Source organism: Callorhinus ursinus, unplaced genomic scaffold (assembly GCF_003265705.2).
Source record: "Callorhinus ursinus isolate GAN/ISIS: 27379988/994484 unplaced genomic scaffold, GSC_fseal_2.0 scaffold10, whole genome shotgun sequence".
Classification (NCBI taxonomy): domain Eukaryota; kingdom Metazoa; phylum Chordata; class Mammalia; order Carnivora; family Otariidae; genus Callorhinus; species Callorhinus ursinus.
Window position 1 is genome coordinate 70,908,732 of NW_027397072.1, and position 15,735 is coordinate 70,924,466.

The following is a 15,735-nucleotide window of genomic DNA, read 5'->3' on the forward strand; positions in this document are numbered from 1 at the left end:
AGTAACTGCACTGAACATCAGTTGACAAATAAGTCATGTGAAAATATATCTACTAAAGGTAAATCTAGGCAGTATGTGGGAGGAAATTAAGAAAGGGTGTTTTGATAACACAATATACTTAAGTTAAAAAAAAACACCATGGTATTATGAAATCTTTTCTGGAGCTCTTCTAAACCCTGACTTGAAATGTAAATTGTAAAAAAAAAAAAAAAAAACAGAAGAAAACAAAAAAAAAATGACAAGCAACTTCTGTCAGAGAACCGGAAGTGTGGCTGCAGTATTCACATGCACACACGTGTGCGCACGGACACATATTCCTCACTACTCTACTTACAATCTTGGTGCCATTTTTGTCTTTCTATAAACCAGGTTCTCCCTAAATTCCTAGTTCCAGGTTGAGGATTCTTTGGAATTAATCCTCTCAGTTTTTGTAAAGATTGGTTGTTCAACTTTCTATATGTAAAAAAGTGAAATGCATCTTAAGAAAAGTGATTTCTGGGTGTATGTATTCCTAGGTGTTTTAGTCATCGAGCTACCAGGAAAAGAAGCTATTTTGCTATTGAAGATTGTAGTTGAGTAAAAACCAGAATGGAAAGTGTAATCTATGTTTCAAAATATAGCTCTTCTTGCATTTTCTGAAATTTCATACATTTTGATGAAAAACACAGATTCTCCAGGCTCCCTAGCTTTGAAGCTAATTTTCTCAATTATTGCCTATATGGCTTTTCTTTTGCTTAACAATTATAGAAAGTTTGGTCTGACTGATGAGGCTCTTTTCAATTTCCTTTCCAATAGAAACAGTCTTGAAAAGTACCCTAGAAACTTCTGCAACTATTCTGCTTATTTTGAGAAAACAGCTCCAAATTAGCTCTCAACTATTTGTAGTGCTATGGGTGTCAGATGATGTTGATGTAAATAAGACACCCAGATGAACCAAACTGGAGACTGCTAACTTGGTTGACTTTAAATAACTTAGTGACTTAGTCATTGGAAGTAAGTGGCTTATTACTTGGAGGCATAGGGAAAATAAATGCAGATATGATACTTGCATTGATATAAATTGATCCCAATTTGCCTAAGCACAGGAGAAGTGATTTCTGGTTTAATGAAATAAGTATCATATTTCCTGCTTTTACTGAAGCTATTGGAGGGGCTGGGAGTTAGGGTAGTATTGAGGAAATGATATTTATGATGTCACTGCCGATGTTTTGCCCACCTGTTTATTACCTTTGAAATCAGAGGTCTCTCACATGGTCTTAATGGTTAAATTCACCCCAGCCTACTCCTGAAAATTTATGAACTTAACAAAAATCTCGTCCTCTAATCAATCAGAAAACATACATTCTGTAGCATGTGCGTGTAATCTTCATTAGATGTTAGAAGGTGAGGGAAGTGGTAGAAAAGACAAACAGAATTACAGGAAACTATCAAAGGCCTAGCAACATAGTCTGGAAGCAAAGAATCAACCCAACAGAAATGAAACACTGAAGTAAGCTTTCACAATGGTGTGGGCTCCATACTAAAATGAGGGATGTCATATATGGTTGAGGGAAGATTGGGATGAATGTAGGTTTCCTGCAAATCCCCCCATACATCTTCTTGATTCTGTTCTCGCAGCGTCAGGCCATTCTATCTCACGGTTTCCTTCTTTATCCTCAGTGGCTTTCCGGAGTTCCATCTAGAAACCTGGATCGTTCTTCTCATTTAGGTCTCAATTCAAATACCTTCTACTCAGAGAGCTTTTTCTCATGTCCCTTTCTAAAGCCTCCTCCTCATTATTACCTCTCTAGTACCAAATTTTGTGCCCCCTTCTGTTATTGAATTTTTTAATTTTAAAATCATCTTGTTTTCTTATATTATTTTCTGTTGTGTTTCTAATACACTACTATAGATCCATGTCTGTCTTGGGTACCTTGATATCATCATCTTATATGGTACGTGGTAAATTGTTATTACTCAATTAATATTTGTTGAAAAATTTCAATTAGCTTTTTCTACTTGGTTTTATTTTCCCCCTTTTCCCCTATCTCCATACATTAACCAATGGTAACAACTTGACATGAATCTTTCATATACCTTTCACCATGTTCCTAGTGAAAACATATAAATATAGGGATGTTTTTCTTTCTTGCCTTATAGAAGTTTACTATATGAATTAAACTAGCTTTTCTCCTTTACTAATATATTACGGACATGTTTCAGGTCACAAATTTGACTCTAACTCCTATTTTCAACTCTATTAAAATTCTAGACTATGGGTGTGCTGGAATTTATTCAACCATAGCCTTGTAAACTCTTAAGTTTTTACACTTTTTTCTTTTCTTCTCATAACATTATAGCAAACATCCTGTATTTATATATTTATATGCTGATATGTTTAATTATGTAGACTATATTCCCCAAACTGAGGTTGCTTAAAATATATGTGTATTTTTTTAACTTTTATCATTGTAAATTTCAAGCATGTAATAAGTAGAGGGAATGGTATAATGAACTCACGTGTACCCATCATCCACCTGCAACTTAATCTTTTTAAAATTTTAAAAGGTATTATTAGATTACTTCCTAAAAATGATTGAAGAATTCATATTCTCACCAGCAAAACTGCCCATTTCCCAAATAAATATGTTTACCACATTATCACTCTTTCTTTCTTTTTTATTTGTCAATTTTGTTGAAAAAAATTCCTTATTTTATTTTGACTTCCATTCTAGTGAAATCGAGGATCTTGTCCTACCTTTAATCACCCATTTGGATCTTCTATTCTCCACTTGCTTATGTGTATTTTTGTCCATTCTTGTATGGATTGTTTGCTCTTTTTCATATCACTTGATACATGCTCTTTGTATTTTAGAGGTATTAACTCTTGGTCTGTTATATATGCTACAAACATTTTTCCTCTCCTTTTCATTTGCATTTTCACTCGGTTAGTGACACCTTTTTCCCCATAAGATTGTTACTTTTTATAACATCAGATATGCTGATCTCATCACGTAAGGCTTCATTGCGTGGCCTATAACCCATATGTTAAGTTGTATATCCATCTTCAAATTTCTTCTCTTTCTCCCCTAACATTGACTATGCTAAAAACCAGCCACTCTGGTTTTTGTTGAATTTCTGAAAAACAAGCTCTTTCTTTCCACAAGGTCATTCCTCCTTATTCCTTCTGACTACAAGACTCTTCTGCCCACTTTTCACTTGACTAGTCTCCAAACCTTTTCCAGGTGTCAGCATAAATGTCACCCAGTCAGGTCTTTCTGACTCTCTAGTCTAAATCAGAAACCCTTGTTCTACTCCTGCATGGTGCTACCATTTTCTTTCATCACACATATTCCAGCTGCGGTTTTAAGTTTAACTGTATGATTCTTGGTTGGAATATTCAAGGTCCATGAAGGCAGTGTCGAATGTGTATGGTTATCCACTCTAACCTGAGGACCTAGTACAGTCCTTGGAGCATAACTCTGGTTCACTATGTGTTAGTTGACAGAAAGAGTGAATATTCTCAGTAAACCTCACAGAAGATGGAGCAGTAAGCTAATTTTGAGGAATAAATAGTATCGAGCCAGGCACGATGAAAATATCATATGAGCCAGGCAAGTAGGTAGAATTTTATTGACATGTGGAAACTGGGGACGGCAATAAAATTATGACTGTAAATTCCTTTGAGAGAAAGTGAAGACAAGTTTGAGTAGGTAGCTGTGGGAAGACCATGAAGGGCCATAAGGATGGTAGTCACATTGATATTTGAGTGGTGTTTGATACCTTGATACTTTCAAGGGTTCCAATAAAACCTTATGGGCACAATGACCATGTTAAAGTTTAGGGGAAGAAGCCTGCGGATGACTAAGCTACAGACACACAGTTTACAAAGTATAAGGTGATTGAGAATGGGTTTCTGTAAATGCCATGATCCTCTGGCTTCCCCCAGAGATGAGGGAAAATGTGTGTCTTCCTCTCTTAGTTTTCACTGTGACCAAAGTCATCCAGGGTATGATTATGTCTTTGCCTTTTTTGTCCCATGTGGTGCCATTTGAGGTAGTAGCTTGTCCTAGTTGGTGCTTTCTGTCCTCCAGGCACAGGATGAGTTTTTCTGAGGCTAGCATCCTTTCCCATGCAGTACTGAGATCTCTGGTGAAGATAATCCCTCAATCCCCCAGTGGTGTCCTCTGTACTTCCCTTCACACAAGTGCCTTTGTGGCTTTGAAAGAGGAAAATGTTAGACCAAGCAGCCACACCGGTGGCAAAGGTTTATTGATTTCCAAGTTCTTTCTGAACCTCCATTTTATTAGAAGGGCTAAGATGTGTCAGCCATGTCCTCCCACAAGACTTTTGTCTGACCTGCATGAGCAAACTTCTGAATATGCAAGGCCTGGGCGGAGTTGATGGGAAGGGAAGATGGGAGGGATTTGAAACATCCAGCATTCATCATCACCTTTCAAAAAACTACAGTGTGAGTTGAAATTAGAGCATGCATACAAATCTTTGCCTACCTGCTTTCTTGCAGCTACGGCATTTAAACATGCATTCTTTTGAGTGATTGCATCATAATCATTTCTTCTGACCCAGGTTATACTGAAGCACAGAAGTGGAAAAAATAATAAACTTTATTTTTCTGGAGATGGGGGCCAAAACTGTGCTAATCTCAATTTACAAACACCCTAGGAGCCTACAATTCAATTTTCTTTTCACAGTATTAATGAAACTGGGTACTGGAAAAATCAAATCTTACCCCATAAATCTGAAACCATCTTCAAGACTAGCCTAGAATTATAATAATTTCCACATCTATTAAAACACAGTACAGTGCTCTGTTCTAATGAGATCATTTTAGGCAGCTTTTTCCTACATGGGGTGGAGACAGAAATTTAAAATCGATTGCTTTTACTTTAATTTATGATAAAACCAGAAAGACTGGTCAAAGACTCTTAGAAAAAAATTCAATAAATGCATCTTGCCAATAATTTTTAAAAAAGGATTATTGTAAGACAGGATATCTAACGATTCCAGGTAGCAGGATGATATATGTTGAGCATTATGGAGTTTTTATAATCCTTTATATACCCCTCCTGATCTGAAATATATAGCTCATATTCTGGTTTTGTGGGTTTTGTTTTTTTTTTTACATTGGTGTGTTTTATTCCTTACTATTTCTTAAAATTGGCAGTCTCTTATATTTTTTTCCTTAAAACTCAAAAGCTGAATTTTCATTGTCATCAGTATATAGTAAAACTCTTGCTGCATCCTTGATGTGACAGGGTCATGGTTGATGACGTACCTACACACAAACCATCTATATTGAAGAAATAAAACCAACAATAAGAATTGCCTGGAAACTGTAATCTTACCCTACAAAGCTAAATTTGGAAACAACATCAACGTAATAAGATTACAGTGAAAGAACAGCTCATCCAAGTATACAAAATAGTTTCATAAAAATGACAATTTGAGTGATAAAAAGAACATCTGATAGCATGGTTATTGCCTTGGTGAACTCACCAGTGGAAATATGAGGTCCCACCACCCACCAAACCCTCATTTTATGTGAAAGGCATTAGGGCTTTAAGCATCATTTCTCGTGAAGTATTGTAAAAACATAAATCAAGAGCAGTTTTATTTTTTCATAACAGTATCTGATTGCTATTTTTCCAGACTCAGAAAGAATAACCAAAGGATGCCAGACACTTTCTAATGCAAGGTGAAGCCTCTTTAGGAAAACTGGCTAATGTTCAAAAATTCACCTTCCAAAATGCATAGTTATTTTAGAACTTCAGTTATGAATCATCTTGCTTAGTAAATGTGGGCTTTATATTCCCCATTTGCCTAAACTGAGGTTATGACTAGATACAATCAGACAGTGGCAAACTGATAAATATAGGCTCTAGCGCACAGCTTAATGACTTAATGTGCTCCGCATATCCCCATCTGCCTAACAAAAGTTTTTAAAATTGGTACTAAAAGAACATTTATTTTGATAAAGCATATAATTTTATTCTGTAAACAAATTTAGAAGGTTAAATGGTAAAGTAAACCATGCCAATATGAAACACAAAGACTATGTTCTTTATGAAACAATCACATTTAAACTTTTTTTTTTTTTTTTTTTTTTTGGCCAGTAAAGACTATTTTGTATTTTGATTTGAAATTAGGAACTTGGCAATAAGTTTTGACAAGTCATGAGCTGGGAGAGGGCCGCACAGAAGAGGTAGAAAGGGGAGAAAGGGGAGGAAGTAGAAGGAAGAGCAGAGAGGAGCATGGGGTTGGTGGCAGAGGGCCAGAGGAGCTGGTGAGGACTGAGACCTGCCACAAACAGTCCTCTCTTTTCTGTTCTCTGCCATAGCCTAATATATCACTTAAGCATATTTGTTCCATGGTGCTTTTTAACTGGATCTAAATGAGTTCTTATTTGGGGAAATGATGTTCTTTCACAGATGCAGTGCCAAAGGCTGTCAAAAATAAAGAACGAACGTACATCATGACAATTTCTTTTCCTGTCGTGGTAGTTTAAAATAACTGTCTCAGCAAACTTACGGATAAGTTAAAATTTTAAATGTTTCATTGTTAAATTTTTTGTGAAAGCAACAAATGCACTTTTTATTCTTTTTATATGACAAGGCATGGGAATGTGTCTTTTGTGCTAACTGTGCATTTTCCACACTATGAATGAATTGGTTTAGGGTATGGTGTGGAACTATGTTAATAAGTGTCCTAACACTTGAAAGACTGTGCCTACCTAAATAATCACAGTATTAATCAGTGAAAAACAAGAAAATACATAGAGCTGACATAGAGGATTCTTGATGAATCCGGGCCAAATCAGACTTTGTAGAAGGCTTCTAAGAGAGACCATCAGATCTCAACCAAATGTTTGACAGAGATAGAGAAAGAGAGAATTAAACATCACTTTTTACCTGTCCTCTAAGATAACACTATTTACCCATCTGTGGGTCCGAGGAATACTTTCATAGCCATTTAACTGAAAAGTAGCTTCTGTGGAAGAGGTTATAACCCTTTTGACAGCTCTTTGTCCTTGCCACTGTAGTCAGTAGCTTCTGGATCATTTAGGAAAAATGCCAGCAGGAATCAAAAGCCTTCATATTGCCCTTCAGGTGTGCATACTTGCTTTCCCCACAGGTTTAGTAGACCTCGTAGTTTATACTCCAGGTGTAACTCTGAGGGTCACTCCAGGTGACTCTGAGGGTATGTGATGATGGCGTGAATGACACAGGAGGAAAATCATTTGTTGTTTTAGTGTTCACATAAATTGTGTATAATTCACAATGCTTTCCTGCTTTATGAATCATTGAAATAGGATGTAAGTGGGCACTTAGGATATTTCATCTACTCTTTTCCTTTTTTCTTTTTCTTCATCTTGTTTTTTGGCTCGCAACCCAACCCTCAAATCAAAATATGTGTGCCACCGCCACAGTTGGATGCTTACTTGCCTGCTTTCAGTCAGGAGAAAGGATCCTTGGGTGCTCTGGCTTATTCAGTACCCATCTCCGGTCCTCCTCAAGTTTCCCATTGACCTGGGCTCTTTGTGCCTCTGGTCCAGCTAGCTCAGTTTCACCTAAAAATCCGTTAACTTCAGACCATTCACGGACTTACCGCTAATTTGTATGTATTCCATTCTCTTAGTTCCCTTTTTCACTCTCTTTTACCTGTTTTGAAAGTGTTCTCATCACATGCTGGGACAGAGAAAGGTAGATAGAGTGAAAGTAAACCATAGTTCATTTGTTTGTTTTTTATCACTGCTGAGAAAGCACATATAGATTGTCGTATTTATTTAAAATGTCTTGATTTAGTGTATTATGGCGTGTAAAAGGAATGCAGAATTCTCAAATGCATGAAATAAAAGAATTGCTTATGGGTCTCTCTGATCAAATTCCTTTTTTCTCATTGTTACAAAGGGTTAAGAGGTGACTGTGTTTCTTTTTTGATATAAAATTTTCACCAAATTATATAAGAAGGCATTTAGGCTTTTTAGCCATTTCTACTATTCTCTACATTTAAATTACTATGAAATTTCCTCAGAGGTTTTCCTGCAATCATCAAAATAAACCATTAATAACAGTAAGTAAAGCCATATTTTAGTTTATAAATATATTTAAATTTCTCTAGCCTTTTTGTAAAAAAGATTTTATTATTAATTATTTTGAGAGAGAGAGTGGGGGTGGGGGTAGGAACAGAGAGAGAGGGAGAGGGAGAAGCAGACTCTGTGCTGAGCATTGAGCACGACATGGGGCTGGATCCCAGGACCCTGAGATCACGACCTGAGCAGAAACCAAGAGTCAGAAGCTTAACCGACTTGAGCCACCCAGGCGCCCCAGATTTCTCTAGCCTTTTATTGTGCATCTGGGAGAGATGCCTTTAGTGTATAAATACTTTCGATTTTAGCACAAAAGTTAAGGAAAATGTCACTTCTCCTTCAGATTTGAAGAAAAACAGAAAAAAATTATTAAATAATTCAGATATGGAAGCAACTGCATATTGCAAACACACCTATAATAATACCTATGGTGGTTATTAACTTTTAAATGTGAATCAGGGAAAAGGATAGTGTTTCCTCATTGGGTTTTGGCATTTTTTGGTCAGTTATTTTTGAAAAATGGTATGTAGACTCTTAATTTACATATTGGTTACAGAGATATTTTTAGGCCTGTATGTGACTTTAAGCAACATTTTGGCAGGAGTTGCAAAAAAGGCGAGTATTTTCCTTAGATAGGAGGTGTTTATCAAATGCCTGTATGGCAAAATTGAAGCGCTTGAGGCTTTGCTTTGGTCTGTGAATCTTCTAGTTCTAACATCAACTTGTTGTTGCTGTGTTACTAAACACGGTTGTTGTGAACATGTATCAGAAATACTTCAGCAGATAAAAACAAGATTAAAACTCTTGGATAAAATAGTCCATTTATGACACCAGTTCATAACTAGAAAAAAAATGAACATATATACTTAGTATAGAACATTTCAACCCTGCATTTCATTAAAACCCTCAAGTCTTCTTAGTGTGAACTATATGACTAGGATTTTATATCCATTCTCCCTATTCTTCTCTGACAGACAAAGTGAGAGCATTGTGAAAAATATGTTAAAATAAGAGCATTCCATCAGGGTGGGGGCAAAGATTTAGGTAACATTTAAATAAAATCCTTTACTGTAGTGGGTAAGACACCACGTTAAAAGAATGATCCACAAATGAGCAAGTAACAAGTTGTCCTTCAGTGCAAGTTTGCAGCTGAGCTAATTGGCAGACTTGGGCAAAGATGGCTGTATTTGAAAGAACAAGTGCTGCCTTTGGTTTGTGAGGTAGTGACAGACTTCCTGCAGTAGGTTCTCTTCTTCTTGAGAGGAAATTAATTTCCTGAAATCAAATGCTGTGGATTATGTCTTTGTCTCCTTCCACCTTGGCCACAGAAGCAACAACAGGGCTTTTTATTCAGCAACATCACATGGGCTTTTGTAAAATCAGCAGTGACATATTCAGCATAGAAAGGTTTCACCTGATACATTTTGTGGCTCCAGAACACAGGATATTGCTGCTTTGAGCCTGAGAGCTGTTACTTTGTCAGTGACTCTATGTGTAAGGCTTTATTTGGGGAAGGAAAGGAAAATGACAGCAAGAGACCCCCGCCATGATGCAGAAGAAATCTTGGTGATGTTTGAAAATGGGATGACAAAGCAGGTAAATGACTACCAGTATTTAATAGGAACTTTTGTAGAAATATTAAAAAAAAGAGCTACTAAATGATGTTTAATAGTAGTAAAAAGCCAATTTCAGGCTTCTTGAACTGTTCACTTTCTGTATAAACACACACCCCGTTTATATACACATACCCATATATCTGATATATACACACAACCTTGAGATTCTTTTAATTCATTCTGCATAATTTACAAAAAATAATATTTTGAAAATTACAGCATTTTTAATTCGATGCGTCTGAAAAGTAACCTTTCTCTGTAAGACCAAGGAGAGGACAGAGATTCGGAGAAAGAAAACATAACCCCCAGAGAAGAATGACCCGAGGGTCAGAGATAGGACAGATTTTTATCTCTGTACAGTTCCTATTCTTTAAAAATTTTTCAAAAAAAAATTTTATTGTGTAGAGTAAAAGAGCTGCTCCCCACCCCACAACCCCCATTGGATAAATTAAATTAAGTTTATAACGATAAACGAATTAAATCCCAGGACTTTTTCCTCTCCGTCATTAATTTCAGTGCCCGACTATGCTCTGGAGAAGACATTAGTGAACCCTCTAACCCGTTTCTTGTATCCGTGGAAGAGCGTTCTTTATACTTTGGAAAGACTGAAGGATAATTTTGCCGGTTGAAGAAAAGTATGCTAACGAGTCCTTTATTATCTATTAAGTACTGAATTTTGACCCATACCCGATTTAGATAGTCTGCAAAATTGAGAAAAAATATTTTCCTACTTCACCCTCCCAAATTTAGTTTTGGTGGTCGCTCAACCACTGCTAATGAATGAGTGATACATAGACACTTATATGAGTAAATAAACCTCCAAAAGAAAAGGATTTCGTTTTGTCTTAGTTTGTAAAGATGAAAGTAAAATCACGCTTTTACAAACATGCATGAGAAGTCTATTCAAAATGCCTGGATTATCCTGTTTTTCAGTACTGTATTCATTCCTGTATGAGACAATACGATTTCTAAAGTAATACTGAATTTAGCTATCATAATTCACAGTCTGGAGTTAGCCCTAAGTGTTCTGTGTGAACATCAGTTTGATTGCTGAATTAATACCCTCTGACATTATAAGGTAGTGTCGTTACGATTTTATTTACCATGTCGGGTTTATGAGTTTTCACCTGACACATCGACGTGGCCCTTAAGAGCTACATGAAGCTTACTTGGGGCCGCACTTACAAAATCTTGTTAACAAAACTGGTCTGTGAGAAAGAAAAGATGGCAACTAATCTCTCCCCAAATGCTTTGATGCATAGTCCCTAGTTTTTAGTGACCACGAGGCATAGGGATTGCTACATTTAGCAGCAGTAGACTTTTCCTAAGGCAGTAGGTGTTATGCCATTAGGCATGGAAATAGATGGTGAGTGTTACTCTAGCTCTCGGGCGTTCCGTGAACTCCGTAGTCACGCGCTGTTTTTCTCACCCTCTTTCCCGCAGCTAACCCAACCCGAGCAGGCGGGAGAGAGCCCTACCCAGGCTCGGCGGAAGTGATTCGGGAGTCCAGCAGCACCACGGGCATGGTGGTGGGGATCGTCGCGGCTGCTGCCCTGTGCATCCTCATCCTCCTCTACGCCATGTACAAGTACAGAAACCGGGATGAAGGCTCATACCATGTGGACGAGAGTCGAAACTACATCAGTAACTCAGCACAGTCCAATGGGGCTGTCGTAAAGGAGAAACAACCCAGCAGTGCGAAAAGCGCCAACAAAAATAAGAAAAACAAGGATAAAGAGTATTACGTCTGATCCCAGGATCCCAAAAAGACCCTTGTATAGAGATAGTCTTCATTTTATCTGAGACATAATATAAACTTATCTCCTTTCCTTTTTACGAAGCACATACAAAAGAAGACAGGGAATGCAATCAGGAAGGAAAGACTGTTTTTAAAAAATAAAAACAAGTATCTCATGCTCTTGTTTCTCCAAAAAAAAGAAAGAAAAAAAACAAAACAGGGGCCAATAAATTCCCTAACATCCACAGTGTTTTCATTTACTCTGCCTGTCTTTATGTTGCTGGAACACTCCTAAAAGACAGTGATGACCGCACGCATTCATAAAGCAAAGGAGTATTACAACATCAAGGCACAACACTAATACAACACAACACACACCACAAAAAAAAAAAAAAAAAAAAAGAAGCTACCTATGATCCTGGATTTAGCCAAAGTGCTAGCGCTTTCCTGAGAAGTCAGTTAGTCCGATTGCCAGAGAAGACTGTGTCATTTTGAATGACCCAACCTGCAAACCTTTGGGTTTGCCACCTGGTGCAACTGGAGCGGTGGTTGGAACTTGCATTTGAAAACAAAGTGCTGGCTTTTTTGAAGACTTGTGTAGGAACACATTCAAAAAGCCCCTTTCTGGTTGTGAGGGAAAAAAAAAAAAAAGTATGGAGGCCTTATTTTCAACAATGTGAAATATAAGGCACATTTTCACACTAAAATCTCATAACAAACAAACAGAAAAAACCAAGAGGGCATAGATGCAATCATTGGGAAATTTTCATGCACGCTTAATATGTTATTACATATGTTTATATAAAATCCATCTCTGTGTGCTTTCTGGACTGTGATAAGTGACGTTTTATAGCCTGTTGTATAGAAATTGCAAAATATATCTCTGCTCTTCAGCCATTTTTGGTAAATTCAATGTTATAAGTGTTGCTAAGTATAGGGAGTTTTATGACATCAGAGCAACAATTATTTCAGGGTTGTTTTGGTTTTTTTTGCCACCATTATAAATTGCCACAATTACTTTTTTTAAAAAAAAATACAATGTAGTGTTTATTCTAAGGAAGATATGTATGAATGTATATAAAAAGACTCAGCTACTTTTTTTTCCTAACATGTACAGCCTTCATTCTGTTGCAATTAAGTTTTAGTACTTGTATGAAAGGTGTGAATTAGAAGGTAAAATATATACATATGTATCTTATAATCTTTTCTCTCCCCAATATTCACATTTTCCACATACTTTCATCATTTACAATCACACACACACACACACACACACACACACACACACACACACACACACCAATCCAGAGGAATCCATCAGATATGATGGAAAACCCGAGCGTATATATATATAACAGCAAATGTTTACTGACAAATTGAAAAGCAGGAAGGAAGGAAGATAGTTGTGCCAAGGTATTGATGACAGATGGGGTGATTTGCTTCATTGAGATCATGCTCCCAGGAAACCCTGAGAATATTTTAGTCCCTAATGAAACGGAACCTTTTCTTATCAAATAGATTATCAATGGTATATTGCTGCATGAATATGAACCATTATGTGGGGGAGGTTACAGAAGCAAAATTGGTTAATCTATACCTTAACCCTGGCTGCTGCAATTAAAAACTTTGTTTCATATATATATATATATATATATATATATATATATATATATATAGTATCCCTGAACCTGATGTGCATGATAAACACTTTGGAAAGTAAACATTTTCTCAACTAAGAAAGTATTTTCAGTAATTTTGATTCTGTATTCTATCCATCTAAAAAAATCATTCTCTATTTGTTGATTATTGTCCATATTTTAACTTTTCTGGTTTTACATATATATCATTAAATATAGTTTTAGTTTAATACACATTAAGTAATAGAAAAGTATAGACTATACACTTGTTTTTGCATATTGTTTCAACGATGTTCATAGCAATAAATTATTAATATGAGCAGGCAATGCAAAGGAAATGCATTATTAGATTGGAAGATGATGCCTCAGTGAAAATTGGTCACATTACATTAACCCATCCTAAAAGAATGATACTGGATTTCATAAAAGAGAATACCTTTACAATTAGCTTTAATCAGCAAAGGCAAAAAATGCAAAACAGGTTTTGTGATACTTAAGATGATGAAAAAAGCCAAGAAGTGGCCTGGATTTCAGACATACAGCACCTTAGAAATAAGTATAATTCATAGCGAATCACCACTGTCTACGGTTGCCAAGTAATTGTGGTGTGTGAAAAGTCTTAAAGGCTTTTCCTGACCCAGAAAGTAGAGGTTTAAAACTAAAATTTAGTATCCATAACTTGTGTTTCAGATTTTCTTCTTTTTTTTAATTTGCTAGCTTAAAGAATTCATGTCTTTTTTTTTTTTCCTCTTGTTCAGTCTTACTCAGGGAAAGCCAGTGAAATAAGAAGGTAAATATAAAACCACTAATTTACATCTTGAGGTTTTAAAAAGAAATGGTTGCTTTTCCATATGATCTACTGAACTCGAACTAGTTTCCATCTGGAAAGAGTCTAAAAAATGATGAAATAAATAATGGTATTTTTAAGCAGTATATCTATGAAGCATGTTGTTTGGGATTGATTTCATTGTTTCTTTCCAGCATAAATTTTAAAATTTCATGCAATGATATAATCTAATATTATCAGTAAAAATACTTCTAATGTTATTGGCCTACACAAAATCGAGCAATTTTTTTCTTTTTTTCTTCTTCCTTTTTGAATGGAGAAAGAAAGAGGAACATGAGCTAGAGAGAAAAAAAAGACATGAATAAGATCCCAAGTATCTTTATACCAAATGTATCAGGGTTCCATGAATAGTTTGCAGTTAACAGGATTTGACACTACCTGGCATAAATTCAATTACATCTCTAGACTGTAACTTTTCTGATTGAGTACGCTTCTTTTTTATCCATGTAATGTGTTGCCTTTAAAAAAAAAATACTACAATAATGTGTGAGGTGGTCAATCCCCAAGACATCAAAAAAAGACCACATGACCCTACCCTTCTAGTGCTTTGTGTGATTGGGTATCTAAGGGTTTTGTTTTGTTTTTTTTTTTCTGTTGCAAGGCCAATTTATCCATTATTGGAAATGCTAAGCAAGTGGAATTTACTGTTTTGTTAATAAAATATTTCTTAATACAACTGTGGATTTATTGATTTTAAGAAAATATATGCGGCACCATTTTGGGACAAAGTGGCCCAGTAAGGAAGACTGAACTTGAAGGGAAAACCTGCCCTTTAGACAAGCAGAATAAGAGTTCCACCTCTATTTTTCTGGGTTTTAATATTCATTAAGCACATCTACATTCATAGACTTAAAGATACAGCCACGGAATGTACCTTTGTTTACATCTGTTCATCGTGCTCTCCAGGAAACTGCAAACTCTTAAAAAGTAGTTAAAAACAACAGGAAGATGCTGATTTCATGCATATGATTTTCTCTATGAAAAGCAGTATAATTCAAGTAAATATGTGATTAAATTCCAATACTATCATTTACTAGCTCCAGGTTACCTGATTTCTCTCACTTTTCTCATTAGTAAATTAAGGATAATACCAACCTCATAGGATAGTAAGGATAATGAGAACTAACGTGCCTTGCACAACTAAGTGCAAAGAAAAGGTGGCTACTTGTGTACTATTAGTTTCCATAAGATTAATGAATTCAAGAAAACATGTCAAAAATGTTTGCTCAGGTTGTGCTATTTGAAAAATAAAAGTGCAAAAGACAAGTGTGTAAAGGAATATACTTTTTCATCTCTCACAATTTTTTTTTTTCTGCAAAAGCAAAGTCACTGTGGAAATGAGATGACCCATCAGTTACTTTCTGTAAGTTTCAGTCCCACAGTTGGCAACTGATTTAAAACTCTGGCCTTTGAGAATAATCTGATAGAAAAGCATGAGTTCGGTCTTTTTCTCCTTTTTCACAGGAAAAGGTTTGAGCACGAGTGCTTAATCCATTTTATGCCTACCTTGTTCTAGACATGTGTTATTTCTTACTAACTCATAAACCCTTTAAATATAATGGGGAGACAATCTACCTCTTCTTAATGTGTAAGTTAAAGGCTATGCAGTGTAGCTTACCTTAAAATACCTTAAAATATATGAAATTTTAAAGATGATGAAATACTATAAATAATATAAAATTTACCAATAGTAAATAAGGATTCTTGACCAGTGGGACATAGATCTCCAGAGTCCAGGGGTTAGTAACCTCTAACAATATTTATTGATAAAATTTGACAAATATATTCAGAAAAGTATTTTCCCGGGAAGA

At 35.9% G+C, this 15,735-nt stretch overlaps 1 protein-coding gene across 24 annotated transcripts in view; it reads left to right on the forward strand.

The window, feature by feature from the left end:
• Window positions 1-15,152, forward strand: part of NRXN1 (neurexin 1) — a 1,133,502-nt gene extending 1,118,350 nt beyond the window's left edge. For all 24 annotated transcript variants that reach the window (XM_073897720.1, XM_025868729.2, XM_073897726.1 and 21 more), the window contains one exon: window positions 11,146-15,152. In XM_073897720.1, the coding sequence (XP_073753821.1) occupies window positions 11,146-11,453 (308 nt within the window). In that variant the 3' untranslated portion in view covers window positions 11,454-15,152. The remainder of the gene's footprint in view (window positions 1-11,145) is intronic.
• The last annotated feature ends 583 nt before the right edge of the window (window positions 15,153-15,735 follow it).